The sequence below is a fragment of the Chanodichthys erythropterus genome, chromosome 11 (assembly GCF_024489055.1).
Source record: "Chanodichthys erythropterus isolate Z2021 chromosome 11, ASM2448905v1, whole genome shotgun sequence".
NCBI classification, from domain to species: domain Eukaryota; kingdom Metazoa; phylum Chordata; class Actinopteri; order Cypriniformes; family Xenocyprididae; genus Chanodichthys; species Chanodichthys erythropterus.
Window position 1 is genome coordinate 34822382 of NC_090231.1, and position 25874 is coordinate 34848255.

At 36.4% G+C, this 25874-nt stretch overlaps 1 protein-coding gene across 2 annotated transcripts in view; it reads left to right on the forward strand.

Annotated features, from left to right (window-relative positions):
- Nucleotides 1-25874, forward strand: part of rorab (RAR-related orphan receptor A, paralog b) — a 63871-nt gene that overhangs the window by 14440 nt on the left and 23557 nt on the right. For both annotated transcript variants that reach the window (XM_067399557.1, XM_067399558.1), the window contains exon 2: nt 25182-25211. In XM_067399557.1, the coding sequence (XP_067255658.1) occupies nt 25182-25211 (30 nt within the window). The remainder of the gene's footprint in view (nt 1-25181; nt 25212-25874) is intronic.

Consider the following 25874-nt stretch of genomic DNA (forward strand, 5'->3'; position numbering starts at 1 on the left):
ATGCATCGAACTCAAATCTATGATTGAACTTCCACTGTAAACCTGTTGTAAACACATGATAAAACAAATGTTTATCAAACACTCTTCTTGTTCTGGCTTCAGTTTGAAAAAGAGTTGAATGTTCTCCATAACAGAGCGAATTGCATCCCGTGTCTCGTTTCCCATTTCCGCGGTCGTTTCGGTTTTCGATTTCTCTAACCTACAATGTAAAACTCGGCGCTTAGCATCTACGTCACGGCTCTCAGCCCGCCCTCTGTTCATTGATTGGCCCGGCTGTTTCCAGACCGGTGGCAAACAGAAAGCTCTGACGCTGTATCAGACTGAGTACAGAAGCTAAATGAAATTGAGCGGAAGTAGGAAGTCTGACGTAGTCAGGCTAGCTTAAGTTTAGTGTGCAGTATATACTGTATAGCAGGCCAAATCCAGCCTTTTTAAATATCAAGAGACAATCCATCATTTTGATGCATGTACATTTTCACAAGAAAAGTCATTTTTCTAGAAAATATAGTAGCGGTTGATATTTTTAAGGTGACTTCTGTTTTTTGTCTTTGGTTTAGCTATTTTTTAAGGTGAAAATATTTCTCATGCCAAAACCTTTAAAAGCTATGAACACTGAAATGTTATATAGTGATCAAATATTAAACTTTATTGTAGCATTGTAGTAGTTTTTCTATTATTGACCCACATGCCCTAAAGGTTTTTTCCATTTGGCCCTTTTGTTGATACTATATAGCCCTGCTATACAGTATACTACAGTTTTAAAAAAATAGTATATGAATCAACTCATTATACTGAGTTATTGTCCAGTTATCCTTTCATACTTCATTTTGAAAACTTCATCCTTTAAAAATGTCCACATACAGGCCTACTAAATATTATTTATAATTCCATATGCATTAAATCCGTTGCGTATAAATAGGTCATTTGGCCATTATGTTTGGCCTCTGCCAGGTAAGAGTAAACATCTCATTCATTAAGCTACTGCACTGAGGCCAGGCTATTTATCTTCCGTGACAGTTTTCCCACTGGTTAAGGCAGGTGGTTCAGCTACCCTGACACAGCACATTTGCACATTTGTGAGCTGGTATGCAGTGGTACAGTACAGTGTGAGAGAACTTTCCATAAAGCAATTTTTTTTTCTTGTGATGAGTGTTGTAATTTATCTATCACTTGTTAAAGGACATTGTAATTAGACCTTTTAAAACAGTGCGTCTTATCTCGATAAACTTAAAGGCCAGTGTCAGGCAGGAATATTTAGTGAACCAGTAATGTAACTTCATAAATCTCATAGTGCTTTATAGCAGAACTGAAGTTATTTACACCATCCACTGGGTTGTTACCACAGACCTTCTTGCTGAAGTTATACTGTAACCACAGTGACCATAGAGAAGTACTAGTTCAGTTTTTGATAAATGTTCAGTATGTGCAGTTCTTGTGTTCTTGTTTTGTCATTGCCTAGAAAAAGATACATTTTATTGAACACTATAGTTCATTAGGTCCTGTCCCAAATGGGAACCTGTAAATAAAGAGCATATAATAATAATGAGTTTACTGAAAAATGTAGACATTAAAACAATTCATGAATTTTAACAGGTGATTACAAAAAATCCTGAACCTGAAACTTATCCTGAGCACACTATTCAGCTTTTAGTTACGTGCATAATGTAGTTTACACTTCCTTCACTGTATCCCAGTGATATTTTATTGTGTTCTCTTTAACTAAGAGCTATAACAAATGGGGTTTTTTTTTCAATCAAAATAATAATAATGATGTTTTTGAAAGAAGTCTGTTTTGCTTACTGTTTTCTATTGTAATATATTTTAAAATGTAATTTATACCTGTGATGGCAAAGCTGAATTTTCAGCATCATTACTCCAGTGTTCAGTGTCACATGATCCTTCAGAAATCATTTTAATATGCTGATTTGATCCTCAAGAAACATTTCTTATTATTATCAATGTTGAGAAGAGTTGTGCTGCTTTATATTTTTCTGGAAAACTGTGATGCTTACAGTGTTTCTCAGGTTTATTTGATGAATAAGAAGTTCAAAAGAACGGCATTTAAAATATTTGTATTAAAATTACATTTTTATATAAAAAAAAACTTAAGTCTTTATCATTTGAATGCATCGTTGCTTAATAAAAATATTAAATTCTTACAAAAACAAAAATCTTTTAAATGTACAATATGTGTAATTGGAAAACCTTACAAACAACTTCCCTCTGTGCCCCTTGTATCACACCCAGTTAGTAAATGTATGTCTTTCTCGTGTCCACCAGTTTTCCCTTCTCTTTCACTTTTCTCTCTCATTCTCTTTCTCTCTACTGTTACACTAACACTTGTGAAAATAGAGTGGTACATCTGTGTACATTACACAGGGAAAGTTTTAGGCGTGACACTAGCCACATCCAAACAGGGCAAACCAGTTGTCCCAACCAACGCATCAGTTTAAACTAGGCGTTATCTTTGTGAATCTCTCATTTCATCAGGCGACTTTTGCATGGTCATGCTTCTTATTTATCTTTGAATGAAAAGAATCAGAAGTGTTTTGTGCTGATGAGGGATCTTTGATGAATTCGAGATCGTGAGAGAGAGCGGCGCTGTTGGAAGCAGACAGACATGACTGTGGCCCAGGGAAATCTGCATTCAGAGTAAGACTACTGTGGAATTTTAAAATGGAGATGACGTCAATAAAGCCATTACATTTTTCCATTAAACTCATCCTCCATCCTGTTAAACACATGCAGCCAGTAGAACTAAATCTACCGGCTCTGTGTCTTGCTGTAGTTATAAATCCACCTTCACCAACTAGTTTGTCAAATGAACATCTTTCAAATGCGATTGAGCAGAACAGCTCTCAAAGATGCATATTCATCATGTCTGTCACTGTTTGGTGTCTACTTAATTGTAATGTTATGGCTGGCTGTTGTAAGTGTGTGTGATTTTGGTGACTCAGATGCATTAGCTGCTGTCAGTCACACCACCTCCCTTCAGTAGAGGAAATGGCACTCTCTGATTATTTACATGGTATCTCACTCTAAAGCATCACAGTGCACTGGTGGGTGCTATTAATAATATAATATGCAGTATACATTGATGTTTTTTAGGCAAACGTCAGGACTTAAAATGGATTCTGATGGTTACCTTTTCCGAGATGAAATGTTTCATTTGGTCCAGAATATCAAATGAAAACATGAGCGCTGGTTGTCCGGAGAGGAGATGCTAGTGGAATTATTGTTAGTGGAAACCTGGCAGTGGCTGAAATGAGTAATTTGACAGATGCAGCATCCGGATGGGAGGGAGGAGAGAGCCGAGCTGTGGGCTTATGTAAGATGAATCTAATCCTTAGTGATTGGGATTATATAAAGTCCACATTCAAAATGTATTTTATTCTCTCTCTCTCTCTCTCTCTGTTTTGTGGTCTCACCGCCTCTCCTCATGCGCTCTGTATTTTTTTACTTGAATATAAGAAATACATTATGAATAAGAGACATTCTTAATAAGAAAGAATACATAAAACAGGTTTTACTTACAAGTATTTTTATTTGCCTGCTTAATCGTAATACTGCTCAATAGTCGGCGGTCTTGAGATTACTTGATTACATGTATTATTTTCTGTGCCATGAGGGGGCGGTAGTCTTCATAAAGCTCAAATCATGACCTTTTTCTCATGCTGTGAAATGTGATCAAATCTTTTAGTGCCTTTGAGTGTGACATCTCGTTGGGTGATTCATAAAAGCAACATATTACATAAGAATCTATATTGGCGTCTGCCCACTGTGCATCTGTACATTAGCAGATGGTTTAAATGAACAGATTATTGAAAGAACAGCGATTGCTCCTAGTTCCAGCATATACACAGTAGTCTGAGATTGTTCAAAAATATGGGATTTCAAAATTAATTTAAATCTAAAAAAAAAAACTGGACGTTTGAGTGTTTCAAAACATTTATAATAAAAGAAACATTATGATATAAAATGTAGAATATGTATTTCTTATCTTTATCTATATTTCTGCACAATTTGTCAGTCAATAATAAAAGTTTTTGACACTGATCATGGGAACTCCTTTGCGCAGACATTCAGATTTTCTTGCCTCCATTGAAGCTCAAGATTCGTTTGGATCATTCTCAAATTATACTAGAGAACATTTTTTACACAATTTTGATTAGATTTTTTACAAACATTCTGTGGAGTTAGGCATGAGTGTTGCCGTCATTAAAGGATTAGTTCACTTTAAAATGAAAATTACCCCAAGATTTATTCACCCCAAAGCCATCCTAGGTGTATATGACTTTCTTCTTTCTGATGAACATAATCAGAGTTATATTAATAAATATCCTGATGCATCCAAGCTTTATAATGGCAGTGAAAGGGGGGCAATGAGTTTGAAGCTCAAAGTGCATCCATCCATCATAAATGTACTCTACACAGTTCCGGGGGGTTAATAAAGGCCTTCTGAAGCGAAGAAATGCGTTTGTGTAAGAAAAATATCCATATTTAACAAGTTATAAAGTAAAATATCTAGCTTCTGCCAGACTGCCTCCCGTATTGAATTTATGAAGAAAATGTAATGCCTCTCACAGTTCAAAACGCATGCTACGTCCTACGTTTTCCATATTCAACTTATCAAAGATGCATCAAAGAAGACACTATGGGGAACGCTTCTGCTTTAAAAAGCGTCTGAAGCATCTGTGAAACTAGTCCAATCTTGATTGGTGCTGCATCGTGACGTAGCAAGTCATGGTGTACCACGGAACCTAAAAAGGCACACCGGAACTCAACCGTGTTTGCTTCTGATAGGCTGAAGCAACCCGCTCTCAGGAACTCAGGAGCAGTGGCAAAGGGATGCAGCGTCTTGTTCCCTTCTCAGGTAACAAGGGTTACAATCGTAACCTGAGTTGTTCCCTTTGGAGGAACAACTCAGCAAGCACAACTCAGGACAAGAGCACTTGTGATCCTGGTGTGGAAGAAAGGTCCGGACTATAAAATTTTATAAATGTGTGCAGGGAGGCCCAACCTGCAGCATCACCTACTTCTTGTAGGGAAACCCCCGATAACAGGGCTTTAGTAGATGCCATACTCCAAGTAGAATGTGCCTTAATTAGCAGAGGCAAAGGCAAACCGCACGCCTCGTCAGCTGTAGATATTGCCTCGACAATCCATTTACTGATTGTCTGTTTTGAAGCCAGGGATCCCTTCTTAAGTGACCTTCCTAGTCTGATTTCCTCCATCGAGAAGATCTATGAACAGAGCCCTGAGAGGCAACATAAATGCCGCTTCTACTGGTCTACTGATACATGAGGTGGAGGATGACACCTAGGGCACATAACCCTGCCTAGGGTGGACAATGGCTTTCACCCTCTGGAGCAAACTCCAGACAGGAGTAAGAGACAGAAAGAGCCTGTAAGTCCCCCACTCTTTTAAAGAACGTAATGGCCAGAAGAAAGCCATCTTAAAAGTCAAGAATTTCTCCTCCACTAAGTCAATGGTTTCAGAGAGTGCCAGGAATAACCTTCCAGAACCACAGCCAGGTTGTGGAAGGATAAATATGTGAAAGTACATGTCCTTCTATCTTGACAAACCAGTCTTTGGACTTGATTTGACTCAAAATCAACACAATTGTTAACATCTTGAACCTGAATCTCCTTTGAGACAGATTTAAGTGCCGAAGATATAGAATATGACGCAACTCCCCATCCTTCTTTGGATCAATGAAGTACCGGCGGTAGAACCTGGACTCCGTGTTGGGAGAAGGAATGTGCTTTATGGACTCCTTCACCAAGAGGGACTGTATTTCTTGTTCTAGTACCCGACCCTGCTTGAGGTTCACAACAATTTTTAATGGCACTTTTCCACTGCATGTTACAGCTCTGTACTGCTCACTTTAAATAGTACCATCTCGGTTGAGGTTCCAAGTGAGCCGTATGGATACTAAAATGTGACGTGTAAACACTGCAGATCACTGATTGGTCCAAGAGAAATCCATTGGATTTGCGACATGAGACACCAAACCACATGGCAGTAGAGACATCACAACTATAACGAGTCTAAAATCAATGTGGAACCTTGCTTTTCTTGTGAGCTTTCTTCTTCTCAGATGGCCAGTCTTCTTCTCAGATTGGCCACTGCACGAGTCACAACATCCAGTAGCTCCTCATACACGGGGTACAGAGGTGGTGAGTCCTCAAAATCACTGGTCCTCAAAAAACTTCTGGAGGGCGCATAAGTCTTAAGGAGTGAGTTTAGGTATAGTAGTGCAGAGCCAGTGGTTGTCTTGTAGGTAAACATCAGAGCCTTGAATTTGATGTGAGCAGCTACTGGCAGCCAGTGCAAACTGATCAAGAGAGGTGTGATGTGTGCTCTCTTTGGCACATTAAAGACCACTCTTGTTGCTGCATTCTGGATCAGTTGCAGCAACAAGAGTACACGCTGGACATGCTGGAAGGCTTACAGTGCACAGTATAAATGAGTACACCCCCTCTGAAACTTCTGAAAGTCAGCAATTACTCAATTACTTAGAAGACATGTAAGGGTTCTTTAGAGATATAATGCGCCAGCAAGTCTGCTTAATCAATTACCAAAGAAGCATATCAAAATTATTCAGGAAAATAAGATTTTCTTATCAAGGTGATATAATTTTGTGTAGCAAAAATGAGTACACCCTCCTAAAAACTACTAAATAAAATGAAATAAAAATTTTCTGGTGTAAGTTTAAGGCAATGTTTGATCAACAGGTAAGTATATTGAACCAAAACATTTAAAGAGAAGTAATTTCTTGACAATTAAAAGTGTCATATAGCTCACTGAATCATTCTCAGACTTAATGCTGACAACAATGGAAGCACTTGGGAGAGAACTGTCAGGAGACTTATTTCTGAGCACAAAAGAGGACAGTGGTACAAGAAGATTACCAAATCATTGTTTTAAGTGTGAAAATAGCAAAAGTAACACAGAAATTCAAAAACAATTGACTTGTAACAAGGCCCCTGAAATAATCAGGCCTTCATTTTAAGCGAAAAGAGTGACTGTTTATCTCACAGAGTAAGATGCAGCCTGCAGAAATGACATGCATGGTTGCTGTTCTCACTGGAACTACCTACTGTAGCCAAAGCACAATAAAGTCAGTTAGCCATTTCCAAAGCCCATATTTACAAAATATAGATTCTGGGAATCAATACTCTGGTCTCATGAGACCAAATCATTAATTTTGGATCTAACAGCATCCAAAATTTTATGGTGTTGCTAGAGGAGGAGTAGAGTGAGAAGTGCCTGGTTCCCACAGTAAAGTTCAGTGGTAGTAAAGCTCTTATATAGGTATGTATGAGTGCTGAAGGTGTGAGGGAGTTGTGCTATATCAATGCTGTCATGAATTCCCACATTAGTACTACTGTGTAATTTAATACACAAACTTGAAACAGATGATGTTACCCTTTCCTCATTGATCACCTGTGGGGGATTCTGTAGAGATGAGTTGAGTAACACTCCCCATTAAAGATCAGGGCATTTAAGGAGCTCATCATCCAGGAGTTAAACAGGACAGATGTGACAATTTGTCATGAACTTGTACACTCCGTGCCAAGAAGGGTCAGAACAGTATATTCAAAATTATGGGGGGCATACTAAGTACTAGAATATTATACATTTGTTGAAGTAAATCTAGGGTGTACTTATTTCTGCAATCCTTAATTTAAACAAAATTGGCTAATTTACTTATTTTATGGCTATTAACTCTCAGTAGGGCTGGGCGATATATCGTATGCGATTGTCACGCGCATTTCGTCAGTAAAGCCAGTTCCCTGATTACCGCTAAATCGCCATCACCTGCTTTCAAATGAAGCGGCATTTAATAGACAGAGCGTAGTTCACTGACAAGCTACGCAATATCGCGTTCATTATCGAAGGCAATTAATCTGCGATAATGAATGCGATATTGCGTAGCTTGTCAGTGATCTACGGTTCCTGTCTATTAAATGGCAGAACCGTAAAGGAAAACTAACATGATGCGTGATCTGTCATGTCCCTCTGAACGAAGTCCAGTCTGATAGTTCTCAGAAAATGAAGTGTAACTTAGTGAATACTAATGACACAAAAATGAGACTTATGTCTAAAGAAACATTGAAATGTCCGGTTTGAAATCGTGTAAGTCAAATCAAAAACAAATATTCTGTTTATATAATCTGTATGAAAAAAGTACCATGTCAGACGTCAGCCATGTCAGATTCAGCTCATTATTCGCTAATGCGGCCACGCCCATGCCCACGGAGCGAGCACTATTCAGACGCAAATTATACGATGTATACATGTATTGCCACTATTCAGAGGCAATACATGTATACATAGTCGTAATCGTGTATTTATTATCTTTAAAAAAGTTTTTCTGCATGTTATAGCCATGGTTAGTGATCTCTGGAAGCCTCTGTTAGTTCCTGGAAAGTCACATTGTATGCTTGTTCTTCTTTAGAGTCATTTGTGGACTAAAGGTGGACAGAGCGCCCTCCGGCTGCAAGTATGAATTGAAAACACAGTATCCAGCGCCCATAGTGATGACAATAAATATTGAATAAATATTACTCCTTTGTATAGAAAATTGACATAAACATATGGGAATCCATTAATATTTCTCCAAATGTGCATACTTTTAAGCTAAAAGCCTATATGAAATGCCATAGAGGTAACATGAATGTTCAGACACTTTGCATCACAGAAATACATTATATTTTAAAGTATATAATAAAATACCATTATTTTAAATTGTAATAATATTTCACAGTATTGCTGTTTTTTCTGTATGTTTGATATACACCATGATGAGCTTGAGACATAATCACAGAGGGTTTTTTCACATAGACTACCTGACTGGGCTCATTATTATGCAGGTCATTACAGGTCGTTATGCAGATCTTTTGTCTTCTCAGGTGTGAATCACAGCATTATTCATGAAGATTCAGACCTCCACGCATACTGTGTTTCTTGACAAAAAGTGTCTTACAAAATTTAAATTAATATATTGTTTTATATAAACGAGTAGGCAGGATAATGTTTACATCGTTTTGAAGCAAAAACTCTAGTCTACAATCTCTGATACCCAGAAGTCTTGTGAACACATATAATATTATTTTTTTGGCCTTATTTCAGTGACTTAATTTTTTTGTTTTTTCAATAACCAAGCATAAACATTATTCTTTCAAAAAAAAAAAAAACATGTACATACATGTTGCTCACATATTAGCCTAGTTCGTGCTGAATACAGTGTAATGACACTTTCTCCATTAATACGTTTATGAACAACTGAAAAAAGCACAAATGTCAGGGCATGTCAAATATTCTCCAGGGCCCCAAATCAGCCTCAGACTCCAGAGGGTTAATGACATATATTTCTCAGTTTTTATTATGTATATGTTTAATACATTTTAGTTTTGCCATCTTTTCATAAATTGTATTAGCGATCATAAAGAAAATACATCTTTTGTAATTGTTCAGAGGGTGTGTACTCATTTATGCCGTGCACGGTACCAAGAGAGCATTACAATAATCCAGTCTGGATAGAACAAGTGCTTGGACGAGAAATTGTGAAGAATGCTCTGATAGGAAGGCTCTAATCATCCTTATGTTGTATAAGGCAAATCTGCAGGACTGGGCTGTTGTAGCAATATGGTCTGTGAAGTCTGTGAAACAATCTTCAATCACAACTCTAAGGTTCCTGGCTATCTTGGAAGGAGTTATGGTTGACGAACCTAGTGGAATGGAGAGGTTGTGATGAAGTTTTGGGTTGGCCAAGACCACAAGCAATTCTGTCTTTGCAAGGTTGTGTTGAAGGTGGTGGTCCTTCATCTAGGCAGAAATGTCTGTCAGGCAGGCTGCAATGTGAGCAGCTACTGTTGGATTATCTGGTTGGAATGAGAGGTAGAGTTGTCTCATCAGCAAAGCAATGACAGGAAAAAAAATATTACATTGTTAGCAAATTGCATGATTATACGTACATTTCTGAAACCACAAACATTGGCTACAGTCACCTCTGATACCAGATTCTCTAAAATGTAATGTTGACATGCATTGTCTGTAAAGCTGCTTTGAAACGATATGTCTTGTGAAAAGCACTATACAAATAAATGTGAATTGAAAAAACTTGTTTCTGAATGACAGATCCCAGTGATGACATGTAGATAGAGAAGAGAAGTGGTCCAAGCACTGAACCCTGAGGTACCCCAGTAGCATGAGGTCTGATTTGTTACCTGATTTGTGGGTAGCCATAGTAGACACTTGCTTGAGGTCAAATGAGACAAGCAGAGTGTAGAAGTCAGCAGCCTGAGTTTTTTCTAGATGAATGTTGAAGTCTCCAAGTAATACAAGAGGTGTACCATCCTCAGTGTAGGATGAGAGTAACACATCTAACTCCTCCAAGAAGTTACCTGGGGGATGATAAATGACTACAAAATGCTTTTTAATGGCATGAGTGATAGTATTTGCATGCCATTCAAATCAGCTATTGCCACACTGAGATAGTGAAGGATTGGAATTCCATTCAGAGATAAAGATAAGCGGACCAGTACCACCACCCCTCCCAGTCAGGCAAGGGGTAATGGGAAAAAGTGAAGTTAGTGCAGAGGGCTGCTGGTGTGGCACTGTCCTCTGGTTTGATCCAGGTCTCAGTCAGGGCCATGAGGTGGAGACCTGAATGAGTAGCGACATATGTAGTGAAGTTTGCTTTGTTTACAGCAGAATGGCAATTCCAGAGACCAATAGGAATAGAAAGTAATGTACTAGAGGACATATGTAAAATATGCAGGTTGTTTGAATTGCACTACCTCCAACATGTGACACATGATTTATGAGTGTTCGTAATAGTAGGAATTTGGAAGCACACAGTGATGAAGATCACACAAACAAACAGAATGAGAATAAGCTGTATGAAACCTTCTCTTTGAACTGTTGCCCTCTGGTCAGCGCTACAGAGCACCTACCACCAGAACAGCCAGGCATAAGAACAGTTTTTTCCCACAAGCTATATTCAGCCTGGACAATTAAAAACTCCTATAATATACACTGTCTACTATAACTGTACATCTGTACAAAACATCTAAAAATTGCACATTTGTAAATTACATAAACTGTACGCTTTTAAATAACATCTGTACATTCCTTTCAAACAATTTAAAAAATTCTGTAGTTTTGTACTACTTTATTTATTTGCGTTATTTAAATGTTTTTTTTATATATATATATTTATTATTGTTATATTTCATCTCTACTGTGTAATTCCTATGTGTGTCTGCACTATGTCTGTACTTTCTTCTGCACTGGAAGCTCCTGTCACCAAGACAAATTACTTATGTGTGTAAACATTAGGAGTGCAACTGTTCAAACTGATCACGGTTCAGTTCGTATCACGGTTTTAGGGTTTCGGTACGGTTCGGTATGTGCTATGTTCAGGGAAAATAGGACTACTGTCAAATAAAAATAAAGAAAATAAGAACAAATAATCAAACTACAAGCAACATCACAAATAAATACAATAGAGCAAATACTCAAACAAAATAAACAATGCTTTTCAGGTTTTTCAGATATCTAACAGTAGTTTTCAGGTACAGAAAATGGATAAAGTAATCAAATATAAAATAACACTGCATATTATCTTCACTGTATAAATTAAATAAAGATTAATCATTATTGAAGTTACAAAAGCTATTCAGTCAAGAGCAGTGAGTGATTTCTTTGTCATTTGGTGTTTAATTTAACATTAAAATCACAGGAAGTAGGAATAGTTTTTTTTTTTTTTTTTTTTCCCTTTAAGACATAATGCACAATCCAGTACATATACTGTTACACATACATTGTCTTTTTCGACAAATTTTTTGCTAGGACACTCGCCAAGACGGGCATGTTGACATGAATTTGTCTGCTGAAGTGCAAAACTTGAAAGAGAACTCAGTATTTGCGCGCTGTTTAAAATAAGTTCTTTCGCGTCTTGATCTTGAATATTTAAATCAGCTAGGCTTAAATGAGTTTAGTCTAAACACAAATAGCAACGTGTGTTGTTCAGGTCTCACCTGTGCTCGCGCGCTATCAACACCCGGTTGATGACAGCATAAATGAACTGGACATTAGAGCATACGGCACTCCAAAGTTTACAAAGAATGACTGTTTTGTCCACAATTTTTGATTATCATCGTTGTAACATTTTGGGAAGCCAGAATGCGCATCCATCGACTGAAACATACATTATCTAAACTCTGTCTGTCTGTTTTCCACGTTGCTATTTTAAGCAAACATATTAGCCTATAGATGCGTCGTCATTCGAGATGGACCGCGGTGCAAGTGCGTGCCAAACTGAACGGTACAGTTCGATTTTTTTTTTTTTTTACCAAGAACCGTTGCACTCCTAGTAAATATACTTGGCAATAAAGCTCTTTCTGATTCTGAAAGAGGAAAAAAAAAAAAAAAAAAAGCAATACCCAAGTGCGTTGTTGGTCCTTGCTCAGTAGAGTTGCGCAGGTAGAGTTGCTGGTCTTTACACTTTTTGGTCTTCACACGAGGACTGCTGTGTCTGCTGCTACGGTATACTAAACAATTATATACCCGCCTAACGTTGTTATTAAATTCAGCAGGCCATGCCTTAGTATTTAACAGACTGAAACTGTTAGCAAACAAGAACTAACGAGAACAAACGCAACGTCAGCACGTGAGCACAGTAAACAAAACAGTGTTTCCTAGCAAAAACAACTGCTCTACAGTCAAATGAGAAAAGACACAAATCCACTTACAGTATGCATTCTCCTTCTGTTGCTGACTGCTTCTCCTAAACAAATGCTAGATTTCACTGTTTAAGTACTATAGCTGGCTTTGGCCATGCCATAGCTAACAAATGAGAACAAACAAAAACTAACAAGAACAAACGCGACTTCAGCAATGCAACTTTAGCTTGTGAGCACAGTAAACTAAACCGTTCCCTCGAAAAAGAACCGCATTTATTTGAAATGGAAATCTTTTGTAACATTATAAATATCTTTACTGTCATTTTTCCTTTCTGATTAAACATATCAATAAATAAATGAAGAAAAATGTACTGACCCCAAAACCTGTTAAACATTAGTACATATAAATTAAAAAAAAATAGTAGCATTTTTGACTAGTGGTATGAGATTTTTGGACAAACATAAATCTAAAAATATACTGGAAAATATTTTCCAGTTCTCTGGCTGTTGTGCATGGTTAAACCTTTAAATTCACATATCCCAGAGTCCCTGGAAACCAGATTTTATTAATCCTTTTGGAGGTTTAAGCCCTGTTATCCTACTGCTAACATACACTCTCCATGATCTCTTTATGTGATCTCTTGCTCTCTCCCTCCCTTTGGTGCATAACCGTTATTTTCCTCTCCGCAGTAGGAGCCGATAGCCCCCTCATTACGCACGGCAGGGGAACATCAACATGCTTTTTCCTTGCAGAGATTAACATGCAGAGCTGGTCATAAGCAATCAACTGTGCTGGTGTTGGCAGTCCACTTCATGACCACTCGTTCCCTTCCCTCCCTTTATCTTCTTTCTTGTCTTCTCCTCCCCTCTCGTACCTCCTCAGTGTGTGTTTGTTGTTCTATGTAACCCAGTACTGCTCTACTAACCCAATTTGGCATAATCTCAGTGCTGTGCTGTAATGCACAGTGGGAGTGTTTGTGTAAGTGCTGTCTGGATCTATGTGGGTGTGTGTCTGTGCGCTCATGTGTGACTATTACGTAAATGTGATCATCATCTCTTGTAAGCTTGTCAGCCAGAAATAGACTGATGGAAAAATACAAAAGAAAGTGTGGTGTGAAGGATGTGAATAAGAGAAAGAGGAAAATGGACTAGAAATGCAATTAAATAAAATGTAAATCTCTACCTACCATTTTACTGACTAATGTTCGACATTCTCCATTTCCTTATGTCTTTAAAGTCGTCATTAAACGGCAGTTGTGGTAGTCTTTTTTTCTTCCCTATTGTGCTGTACATCTAAGTGAAACGGCATCTCGAACAAGAAAAATTGGGTGTTGGGTGGGACTTGATTTTGTCCATGGGGAATTGATTGAATTGTTGGATCATTGTAATTTACTATTACTGTAATCTCATGTCAGTGACAGGTTGTCCTGCTCTCACACCTGTAAGCATGTCATCAGCGTAGAGAAGAGATGATGCTGCAAGAAGGAGGGGAAGTTAGGACACATGATTTAAAAAAAAAAAATGTGCACAGATAAAACATTTATAATAAACTGCAATATTCCATAAAAAAGACCACAACATTTGCTAAATGTGATTGAACAACAGAGGTTGCTTTGTTAACATATAAACTGCACATTTTGCATTAGTTACTTGCTAATATAGTGCTCGAGAAAATTGATTACAACAAAACTCTGTTGTGAATATGAGTATGTATCTTCAGTCATATGAACTGCGAGTCAGTAAATAGTAGGGCTGCCCCCAATAGTTGACTAACCATTAGTCAACGAGAAGAGGCTTAGTCGACCAAATTTTTATTAGTCGCAGGAAAAAAAATCCACAGAAAGTATCGAAGTCACGCAGTTTGTGACGGACAGATCGTTTACAACTGGTCTATGTGGTAAATACAGTACGTCAGACAGGACATCCAAATCATTCATCAACCTCAAATATGGCTTATTCAAGTGTTTGTTCGGAGTGTGAAAGCTGAAGAGTAGCACGCTTACTGCATGATGGCTAACATGGAGGCGCCAGCGCAATCACTTGCACTTAAAATGCTGTAATTTTTGGTCATACAGATAAGGGTAATACATCTTTTGAATCTGTGAAGAGTCTACTTTTTATTTGTGTGCACTCACAATAATAAAACGTTGTGCTTTTGTAAAATAATGAAGGCAAACAGAGTGCGATTTCTGCCCTCTCTCTTTGTGAACTTGAGCGCGCGCATTAAAAAGAAAAGAACCGAAACTCCAGGTAAACTTGGCTCACAGACATAAAAAATATATATCTATAGAAAGCGATATGTCTACTTTTAAATGAACTAATTCAAGTGGAAAACTGACACATTCATAATCATTACTTCTACCAGTGCGCTTTGGCAAGCTTTATGTGTGCATTTGAGCGCACACATTATTATGATTTATATGGTTTATTATTAATGATTAGTCGACTAATCATTTAAAATGAATGACTACTAGACGACCAGAAAAATCTTTAGTCGAGGGCAGTGTTGGGTGTAACCATAGACTGTAAAAAATATGGACAATGCACCTTCACTCTATTCTATTGTAGTAAATGAAGCCACCAGTGTGTCTATATGGCGCTGACATCTTGAGTCTCGAGTCTGCGCATAGTGAACTTGAAACTCGAGTCTGCGCAGTAGTGAGCACCAAGTGGAGCCACGATATCAAGGTCCCGCCCAAACTCAGAACAGCTCATTATTTCGGTGTGAAATAAACAGTTATGAAAGTGTAGAAATTAAAGTTAAAGCTCAAGTCACCTAGCTAAGATCCAGAAAAAAGTCTGTTGGCACTGTCAATCGTGACGTCTCATCCCCGTTTTTATAGCATCAAATAACTAGGTAAAACCAAACTTATTTAAAGAACAAACATTTGAACTAACACCAGCGTGATAAAAACTGCCTAATATGACAGAAATTGTCTTTGGAAAAAAATATTTGAAGCATAATTTAATTTAGTTCGTCTCAAGTCACACTGGAATACATAGAAAGGGCGGGGTTTTTGACCTATAGTGCATCCAGCCACCTGGGGCCGATAGAGAAGCTTTGGCTTTACTTTTTAGGACTCGCGTGGCATGCTTGGGTGTAACGTGTTAAGCTGCGGTCACACTAAACTTTGAACGTGCAAAATTTCTTCGGATGCTGTAACGGTCATGATATAACGTCACGGTTTACAGCGTCTTTTTTATAAACATGAATTCAACATGCCGTGACGAATCGATCTTGTACTGGTCGCACGTCTTCATGTGATGCAAAATTCGCAGGTCAGAGTTCACCAAACTTGAACTTTGGAATGCAGCAAAATGCAATTTTTTTTTGCACAAGCTTGCGTTTCCGGTTTGACGCATTCGCGTGCATTTGAATGGAAGTCAATGGAACGAAAAGTGCATTGTGACCGCCCCTTTACTGTAATTACATTACTTGTCCTCCGAAAAAGTAAAGTAAGGGATTACTGTTCATTTTAGGTAATTTAATCACAGTTACTTATAATGAACTTGCATTACATACTGTAAATTAGTTCAACAGTTCTGTATAAATCAATATTGAATGTAAAATCTAAATTTGTCATCTAAAGGTAAAAGTGAACACTGCCTCTTTGAAATCGTTAGCTGTAGTGCAACTACACACCAGTTGGCTGCGTAGTCGCTGTCTGAAGATGTTGGCAGAAGCGAGTAGCTGTTTTGCAGAATGGAAATATTCCAATTTTTTTTACATAGGTAGGCAAGAACATTACGGTAAAATGTAAATTATGTCCTAGGGAGAAAAATAACTACTCACGCACTCTCTGAGAGACGGTCTTCAGTAAGTGCGCTCTTAACCAAAGCGCACACACATAGGCGTCTCTCGTGAGTGTCAGATTTTCATGGTTTATTACATATAAATGTCCAAATACACATTTATGTCAAAATGTCCGTATTGGCGTATATTCGCGTTAGTTATGTGAATGTGAACAGCATGTGTAACAGCATATTGTCTCCGTCCATTAGACTTCTGCCTACCATTGGCTGTCTGTATTATAAATGATAATCAAACAACAAAAGAAAAGCTTTAATAAGTATTAATCTATATTTAACTTATACAGTTATGACTATGCAGAGTTATTTTAGATTTGATTATTAAATTTCTCTGGTATTTTTACTTAGTACTGTTAAAACTTACTACTGTTTTTTTTTTTGTTTTTTTTAAATATCATTGTTTTATTTGTATCTTTACATTTTTTGGTACCGTGACATCCCTGTTTCTTACATAAAAAAAACATTAAGTATTATAGTATGTTTTAATAAAGCTAAAATGTTTTAAAAAGCTATAGGTTAAACTATTTCATGTTTGACTCATATTTAAATTATTGAAAGAGTTTCCTTTCTATTGTCTATCCGGTCAATGTTTCTGGGATTTTAAGAAGTAAATAGTAATGAGTTTAATTATTAGTAATTAAATTACTTTTCAGACAGAGTAATTAGATAAGGATTTTAAATACAACATTGATGATGTAATATGTAATTAGTAATTATTTTTTTTTAAGTAACTTATCCAACACTGGTCGAGGGCAGCCCTAGTAAATAAGAAAAGAAATGGTCTCAGAAACCGTAAATATATGTACATCATACAAACAAAAAATATGAACATAACTGGAAAATGGCTCTTGTTCATAGAGGGAGTTATCTGTAAGCTCAGTTATGGCAGTTATGCTCAGTTTTGTGATGGGTTTTTTTGTATGTGTTTTTTTTTCAGGCCCTGTCAATTGGTAAGAGTGCAGTGTGCATCTTATTTTATTAAATATAAATAATTTAAATAATTTATAATGAATTCAACTTGTATATAATAGCAAGTTTCATTTATTGATACACTTATTTATTGGCAACAATCTGAGTAAATAATAATAATTCTTCAAGCCGAGTAAATATAGTTAATCAGCTTAGCCATTGTTTACTCTTGCCAAACAAAGTAGAAATTTGGCACATTAATATAGAATGTTTGGTAACATGTGTTTCTCTGCATTTATCAAAGGCTTCAACATAGGTCATCCAATTAGAGCCCATAATACTTGTTTTATAAAATTTCTTTGATACTGCATCAATTTTGTTTGATGTTGATGAATTCAGGGGTTTATGATTATGTTTGTGCTCCAGGGATTGTGCAAAGCTTGAGCTGTGTGAGTGCAAAGCCTGTCATGGATATCAGTGCGATCTTCAAACTGAAGAGAATACCTGTCATCAGTTTAAGTGACAGTCGCTGATGCCAACACAGTTAAGAGATTTAAGGGGATATACTTCACCCAAAAATGACATTTACTCACCCTCAAGATGTTCCAAACCTGTATGAATTTCTTTCTTCTGCTGAACACAAAAGAAGATATTTTGAAGAATATGGGTAACCAAACAGCTGATGGGCCCCATTTACTTCCATAGTATGGAGGGGAAAAAACATTTTTCAGAATATCTTGTGTTCAGCAGAAGAAAGAAATTCATATAGGTTTGGAACAACTTGAGGGTGAGTAAGTGATGACAGAATTTTTGGATGAGCTATCCCATTAAGAAGGACTGAAAGAGTCAAACAGTGCAAGAGAGAAAGGAGTGGAATGAATGTTTTTGAGAATGTTCTCTCAATAAATAACTGTCAAATACTACTTGCCTAATAATTATACAAAAATGAGAAGAATTTTGGGTAACACTTTACTTCAGTGTCCTTGTTACATGTAGTTGCTATAGTAATAATTTTTTATATATATATATATATATATATATATTAGGGGTGTGACGAGACGGGTATCTCACGAGACGAGACTCAAGACTGAGTTCACGAGACGAGACAAGATTTTTACACACTATTTTTAAGAAATCCTCAATGGTGAAATCATGACTAGAAAAAAATATTCTGCAGGTGTATTTGAAATGTTTTAACTAATCATCTTGTAATGAATGTCATTCAGTTCTACTTTCTGAATGTGAATTATCATATGCAGTAAAAGACAACAAAACTCAAGCACTGTAAAAGGTTTTGCTACTAACTCAACTGACTGACTTCTCTTTTGTATGATTTCAGTCTCTTTAGACCTTACTGTATATGATTTATGAGCTTCTACAACTTTTGACCTCCTAACTGAACTCCTTTCCACAAACTGATCATAGAAATAAAAACAGTATAAATAAAAATGTTTACAATAAGGTCTCATTTATTAACATTAATGTATTAACCAACATCAACTAACAATGAGCAATATATTTGCTACAGTATTTATTAATGTTTGTTTATGTTAGTTAATAAAAATAGTAATTAATTATTAGTTCATAGTTTACAGTGCATTAACTAATGTTAACAAATGAAACCTTATTGTTTGTGCTTAATCAGATTAAGAGAAAACTGTTATTCGTTTTCATGGATACAGAGCTAAGACATGGTTACAACTACACTGCCCAGCCTAAAATAGCTTTCATATTGAGAGATATCTGTATTCATCAGGGAGCCGCTTTCAGAATGCGGGGTATTGAGATCGCGTTTGAATGCGCGCTCGCGTTTACTTTCACTATCAGCGATCGCGCCTAACTCTGTAAATATGGAGCGGCGGCGACCGTTATCCAACTGAATTAAATGTTTTTTATTTAAATATAAAGCAAAACGACAGTGGAGGCGTAATGTAAACGTAGCGGTGGCAAATTCTTTCCTAATCATCCTAACACTCTGTCATGGCAACATCAAGAGATTACTTTTCGCCTCGACGAGAAATCTCGTCACAGTTTAGTCTCGCGAGATCTCGTGACTCGAGAGCTCGTCACACCCCTATAAAATATACATTTGTGTGTGTACTGTATATACACACTACTGTTCAAAAGTTTGGAGACTTCTAATGCTTTTATTCAGCAAGGACACATTAAATAAATTAAAAGTGACAGTAAAACTTTTTCAGATTTCTATTTATATTCATTAAAGAGTCCTGAAAAAAAATGTATCATGGTTTCCACCGAAATATTAAGCAGCACAACTGCTGTCCACATTGATAATAATGATGATAAATAATAATAATAATAATAAATGTGACAACATTGCTGACAATTCAGCTTTACCCTCACTATGAACCGACACCATAATTTTGAGCAGTAGTTTATATATAATATATATAATGTATATAATATATATGATGTATTCATTTTATACAAATATTTTGTCAGTTCATTCATTCATTGGTAAGCAGCTTAGGTTGTAGAGATGTATAATTTCATCGTATGAGGGAGAAGATTTTGGGATTTGTGTTGTTTGTTCAGGGAATGAATCGTTGTGGAACATGTTTTTGATTGAAGATCCTTCTTATCGTGGATTTTGTGCTTTGAGTGCTATAAATACTTCATCAGTCACATCAAACAAAGACTCCACACCATCAGGACTACCTCATAAAATACAAAAGCTGTTTTCAAAAAATCTTTGAATTTCTAATGGGGGGGGTTCTTAAACATGGTGAGATACTGCCCCAACTTGATTAAACATTAAACCTGAACAATGAATAAAACATATCAGATTCCCAAGTGTGTCCAAGTTAAAACCTCAATTTATGTACTCCCATCCCTAACTAACCCCCAACATGGTCAGCTCACCTGAGTAATGATATCGGTTTCAAATTAAAGTGCAATTTCAACCTTACATGAACCCATTCAACTCTGCATAACTCAAAATCACTAGTACCAAATTTGGTTTTGGAAAAAAATCAGTGAATTAAGTAAACGACCCCAGGGTTTGAGCTGAAGAGACCATATGTTTGTTTCACTACAACATCAGTAAAGCAGTCATCATCAGAGCTAACGCTTTGTTAATTGTGTAAAGGTATAATTGATGATTTATTGTTAGATGACTGTGTAAAGAAGCTTTATTAGGCACATTATTGAATGTCGGTCCTCTCAGTGTCTGGTTTAAACAGAAGAAAATAACCAAGTGAGTAGTTTACCTCAATCCTGAGGCAGTTTCTGTGTCATTCAGCGCCGACTAATCTCTCAAAAAGATTGAAAACACACATGTTCTCCCCTAAAAGCCATCCTAAAAAATTTAATAGCCCAATATGCCCTGCATCCTGCCAACTGACACACATTTTGAAACCCAGTGGGTTGTGTTCTCCCAGTCTGTTTCTTGTGCAGTTGTTATATTTTAGTATGATTAATTATGCAGTGAGTGCTATATGATGAGGTCTCAGGTGAAATATGTGCAGTGTGCACACACACAGTACACACTAGGGCTGGGCGATATATCACATGTGATTGTCACGCGCATTTCGTCAATAAAGCCAGTTCCCTGATTACCGCTTAATCGCCATCACCTGCTTTCAAATGGAGCGGCATTTAATAGACAGAATCGTAGATCACTGACAAGCTACGCAATATCACGTTCATTATCGCAAATGAATCGTGATATTGCGTGGCTTGTCAGTGATCTACGGCTCTGTCTATTAAATGCCGCTCCATTTGAAAGCAGGTGATGGCGATTTAGCGGTAATCAGGGAACCGGCTTTACTGACAAAATGCGCGTGACATTTGCATGCGATATATCGCCCAGCCCCACACACACACAATATATATATATATATGTATCTTTCCATAATGTTTCAGCATTATTACAATCTAATCCACTAAACCTTCAGCTATTTTTTTCATGTACATTCACCTAAACATGCTCTCTGTTCTTAAGAGCCAAACTCAGCATGGAAGGAGAATTACAGGGAAATTTCAATATGAACAGACAGAAACAAAGAGACTCAGGGGGAGGCGGTTTGAGACTGAGACAGAGGAGTTAAACCAATTAGAAATGGATGGAAAGAACAAGGACTGGAGATTTGCTGTCATTTCACTGCTTATTATCATCAGATCTGAAGCCCCTTCTTACTTAGCGTTGTGAATATGGGAAGGATACAAAGCCTCTTCAGTTTCATTTCATAAATAGATTGATAAATAAAGGTTTGCAGTCAGATTCACTCTTTTCATCATTCTGATTTTTAGCTGGAGAGGAATAATGAATGTGCCTCCTCAAAAGCTGCAAGCCAGAATATTTGTTCTAGTCCAGCTGAAAATAAGACATGAAAAAGAGCTAAGAAAAGAGAAAGCTCTTCTTATCAGTTTAATGAATATGCTGGTTTAAGCATCAAGTCATTCTAATCTCCTCAAGATCCTACATCCATTTTATGTACAATACACATTTTAATACAGCTACTTGAGGTTTTCCACATTATCACTTTCACATCCATGATAAACTGAATTCTTGAACAATAAGCTTAAGTCTAACATATGAAAGTGCCCATCATTTACCACCTTATTATATCTTCTAGGGTTGTCAAAAGCACCGGGTATATTCGGTACCCACTGATAGGCGGCTGCTTTCAAATGTATCTCAAATGCACCCGTGTATCTTTGTAAGTGCTCTATGAAGAGCGTCAGAGGTTTCCATTTACAAAATGTTCTTGAAACGTTGAGCATCGTAGCCAATTGCATTGTTTAGACAGCCACAAGCTCCACAGTGCCGCTGACAACACAAAAATGCCTCAGCTTTGAGGTGTTTCTTTACACTGTAAAAAAAAAAATCAGACTTCTCCAGCTCAATTTTCTGGTCTGGTAACATCAAAATTTTTGAATCGGCCTAATTGAATTTCTGTTAATTGAATTTTATCAATTGTGGCAACAGTCACAATATGTTGAGTGTATGTTGAGCCAATGGAAAAATTTAGTTTACCAAACTGTGCCGTTGGTCCAATTATATATTTTAAATTGTAGTAGAAATTGTTTTTCTCACAGTCCCAAAAGAAAAAAGCAAATGAAAAACAAATACATTCAGCAAAATACAGAACACCGACAACAGGTTTGACATATACCTTATTTTAAATAATGAAAAACACTGAATACATTTAAGAAGTCGTCTGCATAACAGGATGTATTGATGTGGTGAAGAAAACTTACAAAAGTTGCTTTGCATTTGTTAAAAACTTGTAAATAACAATAAAAACTAACATTAATAACAAAGATTCCCTGCATCACATCTGGCACATGACCGAACAGAAGTTACTTAATTATATAATGAGGACTTCCTTTTATTCCTTTACCTTTTATTTCATGGTATGTAAATATATACACCTTTCAGGACCGCTTAATGTTACTGACATGAGCGATTTATAAAAATAAAAAAATATAAGAAAATCACGAGCTTGACTTGTTTCAGTGGTTGCATGGCGTACATATCACACAGATTACTTATATTACTTAAATACTTAATAAACATGACCATGAAACCAATGAATGCATAAACTCGCAATTCTATAAAATGCCTTTTAAACATTATACCAGGTCCTAAAGCAAAACTTCTGAAAATAATTTCACTGCTCAAAGCTCACCATAACGTCTTGGAACTTGTGACGATGAATATCTGTATTCTCATGGGAATATTTTTTTTTTTCTTTAGGCCTTCAGCACCATTTGAATTTTGAATTCACCATTGAACCTGCATTTGAATTCTCCATACCAACGGTTTTCCTCAGGCGCATTTTGCACATGTGTATACAGTTTTTTTTGGATGTAGGACCAACACAGATTTTTTTACTTAGACATGATAGATTGCCTGAACACAATTAAATATATTCTGTGAATATACATTTTTAATTTTAAGTGAAGACCTTAAAGGGTTAGTTCACCCAGAAATGAAAATTCTGACATTCCAAACCTGTAATACTTTGTTTAATCTTTGCAACACAAATGAAGATCTTTTTAATAAAATCTGAGAGCTTGCTGTCCCTCCAAAGATTGAATTTAGGCTTATATTCAAAAAATTCATCAACTCTCACAGCGGTTGTGGTAAACGGAAGCTTAAGCCTGTTTGCTTGACATGCGAGAACCAATGAGGTTCATTCTCGTTTACGCAGCACGTTTGAGCTTCCGGAAAAGGTTTGTTCTCGCGCGCCAAGCAGGTTCGGTTGAGCTTCAGTATATGTTCGCTGATCAAAGTTTATATTGAATAAAAGCCTAAATTAAATCTGTTCATCATATAAAGCGATCAAGTGTCCAGAAAATTTGGACTAAATCACTTAATTCATATTGATTAGTTTTGTTTTCTTTTTATGAACTTTTTGAAGCATCAAAGTGTCAGTTGTGTAGCTGTCTATGGAGGACAGAAAACTCTCAGATTTCATAAAAAATATCTTCATTTGTGTTCCGAAGATGAACGAAAGTTTGGAAGGTTTGGAAGGACATGAGGGTGAGTAATTAATGACAGAATTTTCATTTTTGGGTGAACCATTCCTTTAAAAGTGTAAACGTAAACTAATAGACCTGTCACTTGTTCTGCAGTATGTTTTTTTTTGTTTTGTTTTTTATCCATTTTATTACAAATTTTTCACTTGATCTTTTTATAAACAGTGTTTACTTGTAAACAGCATCAGCATGTAGCCTTCAAATGTTTACAAGTATTGTTTATTTATAATTATTATCATCATAAATGATAAACAAATTAATTAATATTTTATTTTTAATAGGTAAAATTCAACAGTTTTTACTGTTGTACCGAAATTGGTACCGAGGAAAATTCAATTTAATGGTTGTATCTTTCCTCGTGCTGTGTGCTGTGAATTGGACATGAACTCTTTTATTACGGAGTCTAATTTACAAGCAGATGGAAATTCATTTGGCACAAATTACTGGTTAATGCTTTGTTGATTGGCAGTTGCCATTTACCACTTGTATCTCGTTTCGGCAGTATCACTAGTCATGACAGATTGTATTTCTCTCAGATGGACACTTTACATCACAATAGAGCTGGCTGTGGTACAATAGCCCTGATTAAAGGGAGTGGATGGATTAATGGTGATTGACTGCGCTGGCCTGAGTTGCCCTGAATGTAAAAGCGTAAACCAAGGCCTGTGATGACTTGGGATTACAGAGTGCCTTCAGGTCTTTTCCATGCGATCAAATAAACATGAATGTGTACTTCATGCACTATATATGTACTATGTTTTATTATTTTCTTTGTTATTATATTTAACAATATGTTGACCAGGACAATTGTCTAATATTTGCCATTTAAGATTATTGGCTGGTGACTAGTCACCCTGCTCTCTAGATATTAGAATCCATCATTAAAAATAAATAAATAAATAAATAAATCTTAGCTTTTCAAGGCGAAATGATTTTTGGTATCTAAAACAAAGCTTAATTTTTTTCTTTCTTTTTTCTTAATTTATTATAATATTTTCTTAATTAAAATTGCCTACAGCAGAACCAATTTACACCAGAACAAATTAAAACTTGATAGAAAATATAGGCGAATATTAGGTGCAAATGCAAAAAATTAAACCATTCACTCAAAACAACCATTCATACATTATATACAGTATCACAAAACAAAATGCTGTTTTAATAGAGTATATTCTGAAAAAAGCCTTGTTGCTTTGCTTTGCTGTATAAGCTACATTACAAGCCCTGTTTAATATGCATTTTATTTCTTGTCTTTTTCAGATGTGTCCTCAGCAAAGAAAACACACACATGTAAGTATTGTTCATGTAAGTGTAAATTCCTGTGGCCACAGATGTTTCTGTAACTTATTCCATTTGCATATAAGAACCAAATGCTCAGGGAAGCTGTTACCTAAAGTAATTAAAGAGAGCAAGAGAACTTCTAGAACGTTCAAGAAAAACGTTAATAATGTTGACACCCACTTTGACATCCATCTCTTTAATCAGATTGAAGATCAAAGCATGCATTGTCACTTTCTCACAAAGTAAGATCAGACGACAGTGATAATACAGTAAATGCTGTTTTAAAAAGTGCTCTCCCACCAACGCCCATCACTTTTCAGTAAGGTTTTCATTTCCTAGTAAGTAATTGTTGCACCTTCAGTAAGATCGTTGAGATATCCGTGTAGCTGCTTCTTAAAGCTGTGTTTACCAGTTTGTCAGTGGTGTAACTGATCTTTCGCACCTCCTCTCACCCCACACCGTGTTTACATGAACAGTATTTCTCTCTTTTACGCAACTAACACACACAAACACACACATGCATGTATGTTTTTCTATATATGTTATGTATGTATATATAATAAAAATACAATTTATAATTTATTAATTGTTCATTTGATGTGCTCTACATGCCCCTTCCTAAACTAATAGATGTTAAAGGAAACAGAAGAGAGTCATTTCTTATAGATTGGT